General features: G+C 34.5%; 1 protein-coding gene across 1 annotated transcript; it reads right to left on the reverse strand.

Moving 5' to 3' along the window:
- Positions 1 to 7920: 7920 nt before the first annotated feature.
- Positions 7921 to 19517, reverse strand: LOC106068463 (peroxisomal membrane protein 2-like). Its single transcript, XM_013227829.2, has 5 exons — positions 19137 to 19517; positions 15126 to 15233; positions 14446 to 14608; positions 10064 to 10183; positions 7921 to 8243 (listed from the first exon to the last, which is right to left on the reverse strand). Exons 1-5 carry the CDS (start codon positions 19253 to 19255, stop codon positions 8163 to 8165), a joined length of 591 nt encoding a protein of 196 aa, XP_013083283.2. The 5' UTR covers positions 19256 to 19517; the 3' UTR covers positions 7921 to 8162.
- Between the last annotated feature and the right edge of the window lies 1 nt (position 19518).

Genomic DNA, 19518 nt, shown 5'->3' on the forward strand with positions numbered 1-19518 from the left:
AAATGATAATGACCCATCATCTGCATGATACACCTAATTTTCGGTTTATAAATAGATGTGGAAAAAACGTCATTTCATAGCCATCTACCAGGAATTGAATTTTTTAAAAAATTGGGAGCTTTTCACCCAGTTTTTACCTTTTTAAAGATAGTCGCAATTGTGAAACACAATAGGTGTTATTTATTTGACCTGCGCATTTATTATCTAATATTTACATAGCGATTTAGATTATTGGAGTTTTAATATGAGTTTGTATTAGTATTGGCCTACATAAATTTAAAAACATTTAGAGAATAATATTACATATAATTTATAATTCATGATTACCAGACGTCAGGGAAGAAAAAGAGACATGTCCCTTTTTTTTAGGGCGTGTCCTCCGTCCGGCAGATATTTTAGACCCTAGCTATTGGTACAAAATATTTTTTTTTAATTTTTTTTTTTACAGAGTATGATATAATAATATTTTAAATCAATTAAATTTTTGGCCTATTTTTTTTTAAACATCTTTGTCTTAAAAAAAAACAACAACAGCATTGGCCCTTGTCTATTAAATGATCCAACCAGCATCTTCATCGCTAATGAAAGCGGACTTTTATTTGACCCGAAAAGACGGGCTGTGTTATTGCGTGTAAAGGCAGTAAACATATTACGTAAGCCTATACACGGTTACCTCAGGTTGTACAACAGGTGACAGTGCTGACGTGTATAGGCCTAATTGCAGCAAGACAGTCTACCCATCCTTTATTCATTTATACCTAAAAAAAAAAGGGGGTTATCTAAGGGAAAAAACTCCACATTTACAATATTTCTCTATACTGTAGAAGCTATTTCCCCTATTCGATATCAATCAAAATAATTAGTTACCAATAATTAGTTGATTATCTGTTATTGTTTTTTTAAATAATAATAATAATAATAATAATAATAATTTTAATTATAAAACGCTGTTTACAAAGAAGGCGCTGTAATAACATTACAAACACAAACACGACAGCTGAAATGACAATTAATCTAAAAATGTTTTAAACAAATAGGTCTGAATGTTCTTCTTATAAACGGTGTAGCATGTTGTCTCTCTGAGATCAATGGGGAGTGAGTTCCAAACCTTTGGTTCGTGCACTGAAAAAGCCCGCAGACCGTAGCTTTTGAGGGAGAAACGTGGCACCACTAAAAGCGTTGAGTCCATTGAGCGCATGGCTCGCTGGGGGACATATGGAGCAATCAGTTCGCTAAGGTACAAGGGCATCTCGTTGTAATATATACACTGATGACAAAGTGTGGCGACCTTGTAATCGATTCTTGCTTTCACGGGAAGCCAATGGAGCGTGCGCAAGAGCGTAGTAGCAGAATCTTATCTTGTTTTTCTAAGGACTGTTCGTGCGGCATTGTTCTGAATACGTTGCAGTTTGGCTATTTTGTCATCGGGTATACCTGCTAGCACGGCGTTGCAGTAGTCAAGGCGGGAGAGTATGAATGCCACAGTTAGCGTTTTTGTTGACTCCGTTGTTAAATATGGTCGGATCTGGTCTAGTCTGCACAGCTGCAGATAAAGACCCTTGCAGAGCTGACTTATGTGTTGAGTCTGTTGAGTCGAAGAAAACTCCAAGATTCCGCACTACATGGACATAAGGAACCTGGCAGTTCGTGATAAAGAGAGAATCTGTGCTTTCACTTTTGAGACGTTGTTCCGAGTGCCGATCTTAATTATTTCTGTCTTGTCTTCGTTCATCTTGAGTTTATTTTCAACCATCCAATCGCTCACCCTTGCAACGGTACCACTGATTTTCTCTGCCAGATGCGACACCTCTGAGGGTACTGAGGAATCGTATAACTGTGAGTCATCGGCAAAGAAATAGTATAAGATGCCGGTTGGCCGTATGACACCGCTGAGTGGATATGTATACCTAGTGAACAGTACTGGGCCTAGAACTGATCCTTGGGGTACTCCGTACTTCAAGAGTAAGCTTGTTGATTCTGTCCCGTCAACAACGACACTTTGGGTGCGTTCAGTCAGGTAGGATCCAAGCCACTTACGAACGATTCCTGCTAAAAGAAAAATGGCAGAGAATCTGGCCATCATAATTTCATGGTCTAGCGTATCAAAGGCTGCGGACAAGTCCAGCATGGAAAGAATAGTTATGTGGCCTATGTCGGAATTGTGAAGTAAGTCGTGTAGTATCTTGACCACTGCTGCCTCTGTGCTTCGGCACTTCCTATATGCAGATTGAAATTCTTCCAAGAGACAATACTGTTCAAGAAGAGAAAGAATTTGCGCTAACACGATGCGCTCCAGAAGCTTTGACAGGGAGGGAAGATATGATACCGGGTGATAGTTTTTTTAGACATCCTGGGTCAAGACTGGATTTTTTAAATAAGGGCCTGACAAGTGCATGCTTAAATTGTTGTGGTTCAATGCCCGTGAGTCATTGAAGAGTTCACAATGTTAGTAATTGTGGGTACAAGCTAATTTAGCATTCAAGGAGCAAAAAGGTTAATAGAATGGGATCAAGATCACATGACTTATTTGGCATTTTTAAAATAGTACTTTTGACATAATCACAAGATACGCGCTGAAACTCGCAAAAAAGGAGAATTTTGAAAGATTGGAGAGTGGTCAAGCTGTGATGAGAGGGATGGCATGACATTTCTGATTTGCTCAATCTTCCCAATGAAGAATCTAGTGAAGGAATCAGGAAGTTCAGATACTGGGATGACGGCAAACTTTCGTTATTTGCTCCCCCTAACATTTCAGCGGTGATCCTAAATAGCTCATTTGAAGTAAATGAATAGACATTGCCGATCTTTTGAAATGCTGTAGACTGTAGAGAAACTTACTCTACAAATTGTTTAACTAATAGCTTTTAAATAAAATAAACAATTATACGTAAAAAAAAAAACGACTTCTAATTTTGGCAGTGTTATTTTAAATTTAATAATGTCTAAAGTTTGTTTGTTCTTTCCCTTTTCTTTTAAAATCTATTTTAATTTTATGACTTGCTAAATTTAGTTTGAAGCGCAATACAGCGGGCATACACTATATCAGATATCAGGTGTTTGCTGTATGCAAACGCTAAGGGTAGACAGCGAGAAAAAAAATGGGCATCAGCTCAGGAAGAAAAGCGTGGCAAACGAAAAATTTGCTGGCTCCTCTACCACCAAAGCGAAAGCCACCTTTAACCTGCGATATATGTGGACGGGAGTGTCTCTCCAAAACATGGCTCCTCAGTCTCAAGAAAGAGTGTTGAGATGGGCCTCAGCTCTGGAAGAAAATCGTGGCAAACGAAAAATTTGCTGGCTCCTCTACCACCAAAGCGAAAGCCACCTTTAACCTGCGATATATGTGGACGGGAGTGTCTCTCCAAAACATGGCTCCTCAGTCTCAAGAAAGAGTGTTGAGATGGGCCTCAGCTCTGGAAGAAAAGCGTGGCAAACGAAAAATTTGCTGGCTCCTCTACCACCAAAGCGAAAGCCACCTTTAACCTGCGATATATGTGGACGGGAGTGTCTCTCCAAAACATGGCTCCACAGTCTCAAGAAAGAGTGTTGAGATGGGCCTCAGCTCTGGAAGAAAAGCGTGGCAAACGAAAAATTTGCTGGCTCCTCTACCACCAAAGCGAAAGCCACCTTTAACCTGCGATATATGTGGACGGGAGTGTCTTTCCAAAACATGGCTCCACAGTCTCAAGAAAGAGTGTTGAGATGGGCCTCAGCTCTGGAAGAAAAGCGTGGCAAACGAAAAATTTGCTGGCTCCTCTACCACCAAAGCGAAAGCCACCTTTAACCTGCGATATATGTGGACGGGAGTGTCTCTCCAAAACATGGCTCCTCAGTCTCAAGAAAGAGTGTTGAGATGGACCTCAGCTCAGGAAGAAAAGCGTGGCAAAAGAATATTTGCTGGCTCCTCTACCACCAAAGCGAAAGCCACCTTTAACCTGCGATATATGTGGACGGGAGTGTCTCTCCAAAACATGGCTCCTCAGTCTCAAGAAAGAGTGTTGAGATGGACCTCAGCTCAGGAAGAAAAGCGTGGCAAAAGAATATTTGCTGGCTCCTCTACCACCAAAGCGAAAGCCACCTTTAACCTGCGATATATGTGGACGGGAGTGTCTCTCCAAAACATGGCTCCTCAGTCTCAAGAAAGAGTGTTGAGATGGGCCTCAGCTCTGGAAGAAAAGCGTGGCAAACGAAAAATTTGCTGGCTCCTCTACCACCGAAGCGAAAGCCACCTTTAACCTGCGATATATGTGGACGGGAGTGTCCTCCAAAACATGGCTCCACAGTCTCAAGAAAGAGTGTTGAGATGGGCCTCAGCTCTGGAAGAAAAGCGTGGCAAACGAAAAATTTGCTGGCTCCTCTACCACCGAAGCGAAAGCCACCTTTAACCTGCGATATATGTTGACGGGAGTGTCTCTCCAAAACATGGCTCCACAGTCTCAAGAAAGAGTGTTGAGATGAACCATAGTCGTGCTACGTCTGAATGAGGCCAACTCTCCATTACTTAACCAATCCATTTGCTTCTTGCTAAACATGGTCCTTTCCCTTTGTGATTGAAAAATGATACAGAAAAAAAAAGCGAAACAATAAACATTCCACAGGAATCACTAATAGTTGTAACATAGTTTATTGTTTTGTTTCTGTCATACACAAGTTCGTTTTAAATATTATAAACTAAGTTAATAAGCAATATAATTATAAATATAAAATGTTTACAATGCTAAGTTCAAGCAATTAATATATTTTTGTTTTCTTTTTGACAATAACAAGAAAGTAAATAATTCTAAATATTCAGTCTGGTACAAGAAAATAATACAATACAGTATGACAATGTCTTTCAGCCTAAGCAAGTAAGGTTTTTTTTTCTGTAATGATAATTTTCTTGGCAGTTATCTGGGTCATTGTCCAAAATTTTAAAACTTAAATTTAGTTTCCCACAACATTCCTGTATACAAAAAATATTTTTAAAAATTCATTTTTTTTTACACTCAGCTTTGAAGAATAGAAAATATCTTTGCTTAAAAAAAAAACCCAAAAAACCCCACTTGTTGACGAAAGGGGGGGGGGCGGTGGCTGATTGGTTAAGTGCTTGGCTTCCGAACATGTGGTCTTGGGTTTGAATCTCGGAAAAGGCTGGGATTTTTAATTTCTGTATTTTAGCCAGCACTAATGGATACCTGACTTTTGTTGGGGAAAGTTAAGGTTGATGGTTGTGCTGGCCACATGACACCCTGCTCATTAACCGTTAGACAAAGAAACAGATGACCTAAACATCACCTGCCCTGTAGGTCACAAGGTCTGAAAATGGAACTTTACTTTTACTTACCCAATATGAACTAAACCAAATGAGAAATGCCCATAAAACTATTTTAAACCTGTTCAGATTGTAGCTACTGCAAAGCTATGTAAATATATAGAGATATGAATGGCTTTCTTTAAAAATTGATGAAAAAAATCTTTACTTTATATACAACAAAACTAAGCTGAGAGCTTTGTCTAGAACCAAGCTTAGTGAATAACATTTTAGATGAAAGATTACTAAAGAAATGATTGGATTTTTTCTTATTCATTGGTATACACTTTAAATAATACATTAATTAATACACAGATGTTGATGGATGGTGTTGTAGCAGGCAGACAAAAAACAGTTTCATACATAGTGAAAGCATGGGATGAAAATTGCATTGAGCAAAGTCAAAATATTTTCATTCACTAAACCTAGTACACTATGTCAATCATTGAGGGAAAAAACAACAACTTTTAAATGATAAAACAGATATTGATTAAAGAATTAGCAAAAAGAAAAACCATTAGAAAAAAACAACAACACATTTATAGTAATTATTATTTACTTATAATATTTCATGTCAATATGATGGACCTTTATGGTATTTGAACTATTACTATATGGTATTTCATGTCAATCTGATGGACCTTTATAGTATTTGAACTATTACTTTTAAAACCCTAGCTTTTTCTGTAAAATTACACAATCTTTTCAAACAATATTTCCAATGCAGACGTTTTCCCTTTTTTTAAAAAATGACAACATACACAGTGTAACTATTTAGGTATGCCATCATTAGTATAGAAAATAATAGTCTACTCGGTATCTTATTACTATTTTTAAAAAAATGAAAACAGACACCACAAGGCAGGATTTTATAAGAAATGATCTTATATCATAATATAAAACAGATACAGTTGTTACTCCAATGGTATATGTCTCAAATAGCCTGTGACAAACAGTCCAATTCTTGACCTTCAAGTGTGGGTTCAGCTGAACTATTATCACTAACAGGAGAAGTCATAAAGTAACTGGTGCATAAGCCAGTAAGCTATGGACAGGAGGGGCTGGTTTGCCTTGGCTACCCACCGAGGAGAAGTTCAACTTGAATTCAAACCTCTGCTGCCTTGCAGCTATACCCTAACACGGGAAAGACTTCTGGAGTCAACCCTGAGGAAAAATCAGGACCTGAAAACCTTTACGCAGCTTAAAGCAAAAAAAAAAAAAAGTGCTACACCCTGGCAGAACCTGTGATGCTGCTGATCCAAAATTGTATCGGAACTCACCATACCTTTGGATACATAAGCTGCATGTAGAGGGAGAAACTACTGTGTGGACGACATCGTTGACACCATAACTAATGCATTGGCATTCTGATGGAGGTCATAGATAAAATAAATAAACTTTCCCACTTAAATATCAGTAAAATCTGTAACTTAGTATAATAAGTTAAGTAGTCCAGAACTGAAATGCCCAAAAAAACATGAGTAAATTATATGAACTATGTCATACAAATGCCATAAGACTAAAGTATGCTTGTTAATTGTTATATGCATTATTATTATAATGACCTTTGGGCCTAAGCTTAAAATAACATCAGCAGTTCCTTTGTAGAAGGAGATAAAAAGTTCATTTTAAATCTAATGATAAAATTAAAGAAAAATATTTGTGAAAGTCAAAATTACCGTTAATCATTATAAAGAAATATTAATATGTATATTATGTACAATGCAACATGTCACATAAAATAACATCTTTAAAAAAGTTTAGCATTACCTACTCTTTTCACATAAAGTAAAAATTTAAAAGTTTGATCAAATTAAAACAAACAAAACAATGCCAGCAAACAGAAACAAAAATTGTTTTTTTTTAGACATCTCAAAGCTGGAGAATAAAAAGAGGGTATAGAGTAATGAATGAACACATTTTTTCCAAGAAGTCTGTTCAGACCAAAAAAAAAATGTTTACCATATCAAGTCTAATATTAGCAGACAACAGTAAGTCTAGTTTCTTCTTCCTCTACTCAGCTTGTTTTTGCCAAACTTTTTATTCTATCCCACAGAGAAAGTAACAGAAATCCTGGTCAAATGAAACAGGATTTCACCATGTTGGTAAATTATTACCTATTAAAAGGACATTTAATGTGTAGTCTTTAAAAAAAAATCTGCTACATTCATTAGAAATGAAATTATGAATCCTAATGAATTTCAGAAAAAAACTTCATATCATGAACACCGGACAGAAAGAGATTTTGACTTCAAAGTTTAAATCTTAGTGTCATTCAAAAACTTGAATCACACAAGGCAGCGAAACAAAAAAAAAACTTTTATTTTCTACATTAAATCAAACATAAAATATTAATTGAACACTTTAACCTTTACATGTTCTTTGTTAAGAAATTTTTCTATATCAAAGGAGATTATCTTATTGTATAAAACTATATTAAAAAAAAGACTTGCAAGTCTAATTAATTAGATGAAGTTCAAGCAGCAGCTTAAAGTATTACACTTTAGTTGACTCATTTAAGGGGAGTGTTTCATATTTATCCAAAATATGTTTGTTTTCTTAAATTTAACTTTGGTCTTTTTAGAATTCCAGACATTTTTTATTTTTCTTTTGTGTTTGGTGTTGCAGAGTACAAATTAGACAAATAATATAACTATATATTTTAGCACTAGATATATACTGGTAATATTGAATATCATAAAGACAACAATACTGTGATAAAAACATGTTTCTGATCCATACATAAATAATCTCAAAAGATCACTGGACCACACAACATTAAAAAAAATCTTTTTTTTTTTTTCAATTCCATTAATTGTGTGAATTCCAGTGTGCTTGTGATACATTTTAATCTACATTTACAGAGACCTAATTAACTGGACATTTGCCTTCTTTTAATGGAAATAAAGATCATCCAGATCAAGGCACAGAAGTTTCCAAACACTGTACGGAACTGACAGACAAAAAAACAAGTGTATCATTATACATTTGCTATCTAATATATATATATTTCAATTCTGTGAAAAAAATCTAATCACAATTTAAGTGAAGTCTACATTTAAATTGTATATGTCTAAGAGGTTGCAATGTAAAATTTATTTCAACTGATGGCTAATGATTATTGAGGAAACGATGTTACTAAATGCAAAGAAATGTTATTGACTAAATACTTTTTGTTCTCAACTAATTTTAATTCCTTTCTTTATAAGGAAAAATATAAGATACCAGTAAAACTAAAGTGTTCAGTTCTTAATATTTAGACAATTTGATTTTCAATGAATTGATCGTTATGAAGAACACAAGTCAGGAGAATGAGACACTGAGTTACCTGGGTTTATTTACACAGACTTTAAATGTCTTTCTTGAGAGTGATTTATCTGGGCTTATTTAAACAGACTTTAAATGTCTTTCTTGAGACAGTAATTAATCTGGGTTTATTTAAAGAGACTTCAAATATCTTTCTATTAGAAAAAAAATCTAGAACAGTGAGTTAAGATATTATAAAGTGTGTGTGTGTGGATGCTTGTATTGGCTGAGTAATTCTGATGTAATCTTAAGAAGAATGGATAAGTGGGTAAAAGGGGTTGAACAGCCTATAAAAGGGAGCTGACATTGGAATTTAAGTCAGAGTCAAGAGAAAGGACCACAATGTTTATTGTATGGCAAAAGCAGTTGAAATATATTATTCATATTTTCAATACAGGTATCTTGTTATTTCATATATGTTTCTACATCTATCTACAGTGAAATTGAAAGATGTATATATATATTTGCCAACTAAAGTCACAGTTTATTTTGTTTGTACGAGAATGACGCTTGCGTTGGCTTGGACATGTTTGCCGGATGGAGGACAAACGCATCCCGAAAGTCATCCTCTATGGACAACTTGCGACTGGCTCAAGAAAAACTGGTCCCCCTCACCTCCGTTACATAGATGTAATAAAACGTGACCTCAAATCAGTGAACATCAACACTGACCATTGGGAAGACATAGCTCTAGACCACACCAGATGGAGAGAGACAGTGACCAAGAAAGCTATGGATAGCAAAAGAACATGGGCCTCAGCCCTGTACAATGCGAAAAATGGCCAGCTCCTCTACCACCGAAGCAAAAGCCACCTTAACCTGCAATATTTGTGGACAGGAGTGTCTCTCCAAAATAGGGCTCCACAGCCACAAGAGGAAGTGTGTGAGATGAACCGCAGCCATTCTACGACTGAAGGAGGCCGATGAAGAGCATTGTTCTGATCTCTATTCCAGACCTGTTTGAAAGTAAAGCTATAAGCCTTTAAGGGTGAGCTGAGCTAGCTGTCTGAAGCTACAACCCAACACACCCAACCCCAATTACATTTGATTAAGAGGGCGTCATCACAATGTAGGCCATATTGCATCCTCATGTGCACAAGGGTTGCCATAAGTTTGTGAGATAATATCTTATTTTAAAAAATGTAAGAAAATTCTAAAGATACAAACACATCTACTTTATAAACAACAAAAAATTTATGTGACCCCATCAACACATGTTTTATAACCCATACTTTATGGGTTTATGCTAGGACAAATTTGTACAAATGCTCTTTCTTCTCTAGCGCTATTAGAGCATGGAATGGGTTGCCTGAGCAGAATTTAGATCATTGGTTAATATGAATGACTAAATGCATGACGCTTAGGATGTAATCATTTTCTTTTTTTGAAGTAACATCTGTATCATTTAAGATAAGACATACTTCGAGATCAAATGAGTCAACATAAAAAAAAAAAAACACAACTTACTTTCAAGGGGACATAATTCATATTTATGTACTGAACAATGCTCCAGACGGAAAGATTCAATTTCAATATCATCCAATAGGTGTCTTTAATTCTCTTCACAGCACCCTTATTGCCATGACCCTGAAAATGAGCAAAGCACATATAAAAGTGAAAAAAATTGAAACAGCTATCCAGACAAGCATTACATATTTTATACTGAACAAATGTTTGACTTGGCATCCAATGACTTTCAAGTGGTGGCCTTAAATGTTGTTAGGCTGAATAGTTCTACAAGTTTTGTGTCACAAAAGCTACCCATTTATAACAATAAACAATATGACCAAATATAAAATGTTCATGCTATGCCATTTCCAAAAAAAAAAAAAAATTTTAAGCTTTTCTTCCCTGACTAGTTAAACTAGTATTGCTTTATGAGACAGAGGGGTTTAATCGTGACCTCAGGCCGTCCAACTGGTTCGTGACGCAGTAGGTCAGCGACCATTGTTTCTGATCATAACCAGAGCCTGACTGCGTGCTAGCATTAAAGTTTAGGCAAAGTGTTGTAAAATGTAACACAACTAACGTGTAGTTGTTGTCCTCATAACTATAAACAGACGTATTATTAAAGTAGACTAATTACTAGATCTAGACTTTATGTATTTACTTAATATACACGCTAAGTGATTGAAGACTGCCTTGCGTGTGTTGTAAACTGAACTGTAGTGTGTTGTAAACTGAACTGTTGCACCCCTGGCTGAATGTTTGCATTAGTGCCTAAGCTAAGTGGTATAGTCTGTAACTCATTAATGTGTAGTCATGTATGTTATGACTTTTCTACAAACAGTATTACACCTACATATATGTTATTCAAATATAAAATTGATAAGTTGCTTTACAACTAAATGTACACAGAATACAATAATGATAACAAGCATCACAACAGAAATAACACACAACATGAAAACAAATGTGTGGTGTTATATAGCAATTTTATTTGCAGACAAAGGATACCACTTTAAAGAGTTAAATTTTTATTGCAATTGCTTAATGAACATATGGAGAGAAAAAAAAAATTCCAATAATTTACAACACACATTTTAAAAATACAACTATTTCAAATAATGTTAATGTTATTTAAATTATACATATATGGATGGCTGCCTGGTCATGCATTTTGCACAAACCATGAGCATATATTTTAACAGTTGACCACTTTCAAGTTCATTTCATTTCAAAGTGTTAGAGAACCTTTATGATGTTTTGATGAATCATTAAAATTAGGAAAGTTAAAAAATATCTTCATCTTTCTGATTTATCCCATTGTATCTTAAACATTTAAATATAGGTACTGTAGATGGTCAATAACTTATTAGCAGGAATCTGCAGGATGTGGGTAGACAATACTTAATTTAGAAATGCCCATAAAAATTGACATGGTCTTCCTATTGATGGTCTTATTACACACATAACATTTAGTCCTGTTTCGTTTAAGTCAATTTAATACATTTATTTCATTGTCATTTTTTTATTAGTGTACTTAGTGTTTTCTTTAATAGCATTTAAACTGTTAGTTTTGTTGGTCAAAGTTTTTGTAGTAGACTATTGTTCTATGAGTCCTAACAAATTAGTTATTTCATAAATTTAAAATACGGTTTTAAGTAGTCGCTTATCACCTTTACAAAATACTAATGTTTGTTTAAAAAAAAACACCAAGAGATGTTCCAAGAACAAAAGAATATATACTACCTCAACTGGACCAGAACTTTTACAATGTACATCAATCATACACTCCTCTTAACAAAGAACATCCAAAATGAAGACACATTTATATTTCTTACACTATCTTGAAATTCACTGAAATCACTGATATGTTTTTTTTACTATTAATCCATTTTGAGACTTTACACTTTCTTGAATGCACTCTCTACTCTTTCATGTGTAGTAGCTAGTCCACAATACTTCATCGTCTTCAAAATGTTAACAGCAGATCTGAAAGTTAAATAAAGTTTACTATTAATATTTTTTAAATGAAATGCAAACTGTAAATAAATATATAATAAAATAATATCAAACATTTACTAGAATAATTTGGTACATATATGACAGACCTAATAGTAACTGCCTAACAGTTTATCTTTACTTCTATATAGATCTACTAGTAACTGCCTGCTATCTGTACTTTTATATACAGACTATGCTATTTGTATGAAAAATATAATACTATAATTATTGATAGAATCGTTATTAAATTAATAGATTTACATAGTCATAGCCTAAAGTAGTATTTAATTCCTAGCAATCAAAAGCATACAAATCTAATAATTATTAATAATACTAATATACTAGATGCTAGTAATAATTATTACATACTTTAGAGTATTCCTTTTTAAAGTATGTAATCCTTCAATACTGTCCATGATAATTCGTCTTGAAAGTGTTAATGGCAGATCTGAAAGTTCAATAAAGTTTACAATTAATATTTTTAAAATAAAATGCAAACTGTAAATAAATATCTTTTATATTACATTTAACATTTATTAGAATAATTTGGTACATATAATATATGACAGATCTAATAGTAACTGGCTAACAGTCTAATGAGTCTATATAAACATAGATCTGTACTTCTATATAGATCTATATAAGTTACTGACTGTCTATCTGTACTTCTATATACGGACTATGCTATTAGTATAAACTAGATCTAGACTCTATAATTATTGATAGAATCATTATTAAATTAATAGATTTACAATTACATCGTCCTAGCCTAAAGTAATAGTCTTAGATCTAGATTTAGTTAATCTAGTATTTAATTCCTAGATCTACCCACTTTTTATAGATAATCATGTTAATCATCAAAAGCATAAAAGTCTATTGTTTATAATATTAATACACTAGATGCTAGATCTAGAAATAATTACTTACTTTAGACTTTAGAGTACTCCTTTAATTGTATGTAGATGTAATCCTTCTAAGGCTAAGGTATTACCGCTGGCCATTTTTTTCTTTCTAAGCCATCATCTTTTGATAATCGGAAAGCATCTAGATCTAGATCTAACTCTAGAACCTTTACAAAATGAGACAACATTTGTTCACCATTGTAGATCTAGAGTTTTAATCCATGGTGAATGTTTCGAAAAGTCTAAATCATATTTAGATGAAGATTCTAGTTGTTTCAAAAGAAACATTTCTATGTACACTACACAGCAACACAGTGGTTTGGCACACACACATCATCAGTGACGCATAACCTTGGCCCATAACGAGTGATGATGTGCTGTGGTCAGAGGGATGGCTTTCTATGTCGAAGGTGTTGGTTTAATTGTCAAGAATGAAATGATTACAGGGGAAACAAATCCCTAACTTTTTACGGAACAAGAATATTAGCAGGGTCAGATGATACTAGAAAGTGCACTGGAGGGGAGAGTGTATGTTGAGACAATTATTAAGTGTGCAATATAAATCTTATAGTTTTCACCAGAAACCAGTAATCTCCCTTGGTTTTAATTGTCAGGTTGTTATGATTGCAGGGGCAACAAATCTCTCACTTCTTGAGGGAGAAACATTTTGGGCTGGGTCAGCTGACACTGGAATGGGAATTGGAGGTGTGAGTATATGTTGAAATAATTAAGCAAATAATATAAATCTCATGGTTTGATTCTGAATAAGTATGTGGCAGGTGGCATAAACTGCTTGGCAGTCAAACTGAAGTTCTTTATTGCCAAATGCAGACATTAACCAGAGAAAATGTTTTTGAGACTTTAACTGAAGCTGAATTCAGCTTGCAGAGTACCAACGGCAAAACAGGTTTTATTTATTTTTATTTTTTTTCCTCATTGAGAAGATGTCAGACTAATTGGTTGTAAGTTTAGTTATGGACAACATTAACAAGGACCAGAAAACAAGCTGACAGACACATACCAACTAAGGTTCGGTTTGCAGATAAAGAATGCTTCCCCATATAGGTTAATGGTAGGTTAAGAAAAATGTGCTCAATTTTGTATCAACCCACAATCCATGATTATAATGTTCATTATTGTGATAAAGAACAAATAATAATAGACAATAAATAATGGTAATACCCAAACAGCATACAATAGAAAAATCAACTGCTATACATCACTGAACATGAAATAGTCAAGATGTCTTGACCAATGATACTGTTTACTAATAAAACCATAAAAAGAAAACATTTTAATGTTGTTTACAGTGTCATAAATTTAGCTATAAGTCAATAGAACAAATGTTGAAAGTAACGGGAAAAAAAGTTTAAAATAGTATATAGTTTTTAACAACTTTAATAACAGAGACTTTTAATATTTCTGTTGTAAAATAAAAATTTGGCTGTATTAAACAATTAAAAATATTGTTTTTTTAAATAAAATGTTATAAATATTTACCTCAACAATGGAAACATAATATAAAAATATCAACAAAAATGGTGGTGCAAATATCAGCCTGTCAAATAGAACTTTTTTCCATTTTGCATTTGGAGTGTCCTTAGGGAATAACTTCTCCAAAAAGGCATAGAAATGGTGGATCAATGGGCCATTCACAAAGAAACTGAAAATGTACAACAGTAGTCAGGACAATTTAAAAATCTATTAAGATGATAATCATTAACTGAATCTCTTAACGGTTATCAATTTAAACGTTTTAAAAGTTTTCAATTCAAAGTAATCTTTAACCCAGACAATAAAACCATCAGAAATTTTGCACTGAAAATAACACATGGTAAAACCATTTCTGAAATATAGCATAAGCATGTCACTGGCATTATTAAAACTAGTGGTGACCTTTTTCAAAAGCTTAAAACTCCTAAATTTCTCTTTTTTTTAATTTCACATCAAAGTACTATAATATCAAAGTACTTACAATAATCTAAAAAAGTGATGATTTTAATATAAAATTATTAATTGTGACGTGAGAAAATTCTGAGCAAACATTGGTCAAATTATTAATGAAACATGAAATTTTCTCTAAAAACCTTGTAAATAGGCAGGTTTGGCATAAGCATATATGGAAAGAATAGCATTAACTGAAAGCACATGCTACTAAAAGTAGAACATTAAATAGTTACCCAAATGATATGTAGGCAAAAACACTTTTCCAATTAATACGACCTTTAGCTGTCGGATCTGGTGCTAGATATTGAGAAATAATATTTCCAAGCCCTGACACTACAGCGCTGCAATTAATAAATAGTGAAAACATGGTTAAATAGGCCTACGTAATGAAACATGGTTAAAAAGACCTAAATAATGAAACATGGTTAAACAGGCCTACACAGTGAAACATGTACATGTATTCTGTTGTAAAGTTGATTCTCATAAGCACTCTCTCTTTAAGTTAATACAATATATATTTTTTTAAGTATTTTATTTTAAACAGTTACTTAATATTTTTATGACATAAGTTTCATCAAGCATCCAAAGTGGTGGCAAAGAATTCTAACCAATCCTGATTATAAACAGCTATTGGTGCCAGGTTTTGGTAAGTCTGAAACTGTCATTCAAGTTCCTCAAGATTGTAACAAAACATTCAACTTCAGCATTTTCAGCAGAGATCATTTTGTTTAACAAAGGGCACTTGTAAAACCTACATATGCTTTATATTGCAACAATGATATATATATGCTATATTGCCCATATTTGCCATATTCTGCCATATGGTCTGGAAATGGGTAATACTGACAGTTCATTAAAAACTTTATCTTCAATGACAAAAAAATAAAGTCTGTCACTTTTCCCTGACAATTTTAAGCTACTAACAAAGTTACAATAAATATAATTCTTCATAACCAGTTTGCTCCAGGAACATGTATCCAGATCTATGGTCTTAAATTTATCTATACTTTTTAAAATACCCCATCTTGAGGTCACACACTTTCTAATTAGTGTGTAGCCAATGCTCAGCCAGAGGACACTACAAACCTATTAATCAAGCAATCCATCTATCTGCCTATAAAATTTGTAAAAGATTTTTTAAAAGTCTGAATATTTTCAAAGCATACTATCATTATTGTAGCATTACGCATAATCTAAATACTGAGTATCTACTTGTAAGGGAGTTAGATCTATCTCAAATATTATGTTGTAATCTGCCTTGCACTGGCACTTATGGTGCGCACAGGTGTACTATTTAGAACTGGGCAGAGAAATGAATGTGGATAGAGAGTTTACATCAGTCTGAATTGATTAGAAAAAGTCTGAGTTGTCCTGCTGCTTGAAAACTGGAGTAGGAACCAGAAGCGACACAGGAAGGCTGTCAGTGGTCTGTATTAAGGTTTGGTAGGAAGAAAATGGTAGAACTAAAGGCTGAAATCACTGCATGCATTTGCCCTTATTAATAAACACACATAATTATTTTTTTTACAATAACCCCTTGTTGAGCTGCCACCCTTAAATGTATTACATGATCATAAAAATTGCAGACATTCCTTTAAAAGAGAGGGTAATTAGCTGTGCATGTTAAAAAGAGACTTAAATTCTGCAAAGTCAGCGATGCTCAAAATATGGCCAAGGGCCAGGACGTGGTTCCAGCCTGCTGAAATGTCGTCACAAAAGAAAATCCACCCCTTTTCCAAACAAAATGTTGAAAAGGGTATCTTTACCTACTTTACAGCCCTCACTTTTTCTCTGATGGATTGGTACCATGACCTTTAACATTTGTGTGTTTATGAACTGTGAATCTGAATTTATAAAGAACCTAGCAGGAAAAGTGAACAGATCTTTACTTGTTTGTGGAACACGATAATAAGCCAACATATTTGTTTTATAATGAAAGTGTGGCTGTTTAAAAAAAACAACTAAATATGGTGACATTCTTGATTTGAGCTGCGAATATAAGATTGTTAAACTAAGCCTAGAGATTTAAGGAAGGATTGATAAAAATAGTTAGCAAAAAGAGACAAGAAAATGGTGCTCACATTTTAAGAAGAGAAATGAAGCTATTTTCCTGTGGTGAGGAGGAGGATAAACTTCAAATACCCCATTAATCAATCTAAGTACTAGATCCCCACTGGTTTCTGATAAAATAATTTCAAATCTATTTCATTTTTGTACCTATTCCTTTATGTGGTCCATGACTAGGGGCGTTGCTAGGAATTTTCCATCGTTTGGGGGCCTGGGGGGCTTGACCTCTTTGTGGGCCCCTGCATTTTGTGTAATGTTTAGTTTTTAATGTAAAAAAACACTAATTTGGGGCCCCCCTCAAGTGGGGGCCCGGGGGATTTTCAAATTCTCCCCTCTCCTTCCCCCACCCTAGCTACGCCACTGTCCACGACACAGAGTGTTGGGAAATTAAAATGGCCTAAAAGGTCAAATTGGGTTTGGCATCACTGTGCTAAGTCATTGGTTTTCCTGTCTTCTCCTTCCTTCGTTCTCATTTTTATGTTGGAGTGTTCAGATGACTAGACCAATATATGAGATGAATTGTGAAGTGGTTTCCAAATCAGGGAGCTCTCCATAGAGTTTTCTTTCTATTGGAGTGTTTTGGGGCCAGTGTCTTGAACAGGCCTCATGGTAAAGAGAACAGTTTTGAAGGACATGGTCAGCATTCTCAGGTGACACTCCACATGGGCAGATTTCATTGGTTCCAATTACTGTCTCATTCTGTTGTGTCGGTCCTGAGTCGAGTTTTCCTGTCTGATTTGGGCAACCTATTCCATGCTTTAATAGGGAAGGAGTACTTGTAGGGCTTTGTCCTAGCATATGGGATAAGGAATGTATGTGCCCTAATCTTTTTTTCTGAGTATTTTATTAGGTTGTGTTTTTATATTGTAAATTATGTTTTGTTATATAAAATCTCACAGTTCAAGTTTCTTTTGATGACTTCGTGAGTTATGGGGTCACAAACAAAGGATATATATGCATAATATATATGCATAAGGATGTAATATCTTGTCTTTTAAAGGACTTAATACTTCTAAATTATGCAATCATCTGCATACATTCTAACCTTTTGTTCTTGAACTTTAACGTAATTAGGTAGAGAGGACTAGATTCTAGTCATTTGTGTAAATTGGAACAGTTAAATTAGTAAATCTTATTATATATATTGCAGACGTTACTTCAAAAAAGAAGATAATTACGTCCTACACATTTCATGTGTCAATGTAGTCATGCATAAACTTTGCTAAGTCATTGGTTTTCCTGGCTGAATCAGGCAACGCATTCAATTAAAAAAAGGAGCACTTATTGTACAAATTTGTTCTAGCTAGAGCATATATATGGAATAAGAAATGTGCCTCTATCTTTGTGTATTTCTGAGTACTTTAGTAGGTTTTGTTTTTCTATTTGTAAATTATGGTTCTATGTTTTATGTATTAAATAAATAAATTTACAGCTTTTAGATCTATATGCTTATAGCATGATCAAAGCGCTATGGTTCAATCTCATCTGTGAACCGGTGGAGGGGAGGGGGTATATAGGAAAAGGTAAACACAACTCTGCCCGATTCGGGTGTCGAACCTCGAGCCCCCTTCATGGGTAGCCAAGCCAAGTTCAAGCGTACTTAGCCTTTCGACCACGCATCTACTTTACTTTTTATTCTTCTGTACTGAACTGTCTCTAAGTTAAGTGATTTTATTAATGTGGGCCTAATTAAGACTGTTCCTTGAAGGCTAAGTTTATTGAAGGCTTGCCTTCAGGTACACCTGATTTTATAAAATCCTGTGATATTTCCTGGACCAGTAGAAATTTTAAGTACTGCAAATGCTGCAAGATATTATATTCTAATTACTATTATTAAAATATAGTTAAGTTCCCCTTCCAGACCTTGTGGTCAATGTGGCAGATGATGTAAAGGTCATCTGTTTCTGTGGCCTACGGATAACGAGGGTGTCATGTGGCCAGCGCACAACGATCAACCGCCTTCACTTTTTCCCAACTAATGTCAGGTACCCATTAGAGCTGGGTGGACTCAGACACGCCCAAAGATTCCAAAATTAAAAACCCCAGTGCCCCAGTCTTCAGGATTCGAACCCAGGACCCCCCTGCTTTGGAAGAAAAAATCATTGCTTCATTCTTCAGCCACCGCACCTGCTAATTACTACTCTACTGTGACTGTACTAAAGACTAAGTCTACTCACTTTGTTGCAGCTTTCGTAACAACAGGCCTTTCATGCAACAAACGAAGATACTGGTGAAATGCTCTTATCAAAAGGTTGTCATTTCCCTTGGACTTGCTTTCTTTGATGGGTTTACTCATTTTTATAACGTTTGTTACAGCTAAAATATTACAATTCTCGACTAGACTCAATCTAGAATCTTGAGTCTAGATTACTAATATCTAGATTCTAGATCAAGCTGGATGTAGATCTATATTTTCTATAGGGGTTTAATATAGTCTAGATTAGATCTAATCTAGTAGAGTATGATTCTAGATTTAGATATCTAGATCTACTCTAGATCTAGATTAGTAAGATACAATAGTGAATAGACACTATGACAGTCTGCGTGAACTCTGAACTT

This window comes from Biomphalaria glabrata, chromosome 12 (assembly GCF_947242115.1).
Source record: "Biomphalaria glabrata chromosome 12, xgBioGlab47.1, whole genome shotgun sequence".
Classification (NCBI taxonomy): Eukaryota; Metazoa; Mollusca; class Gastropoda; family Planorbidae; genus Biomphalaria; species Biomphalaria glabrata.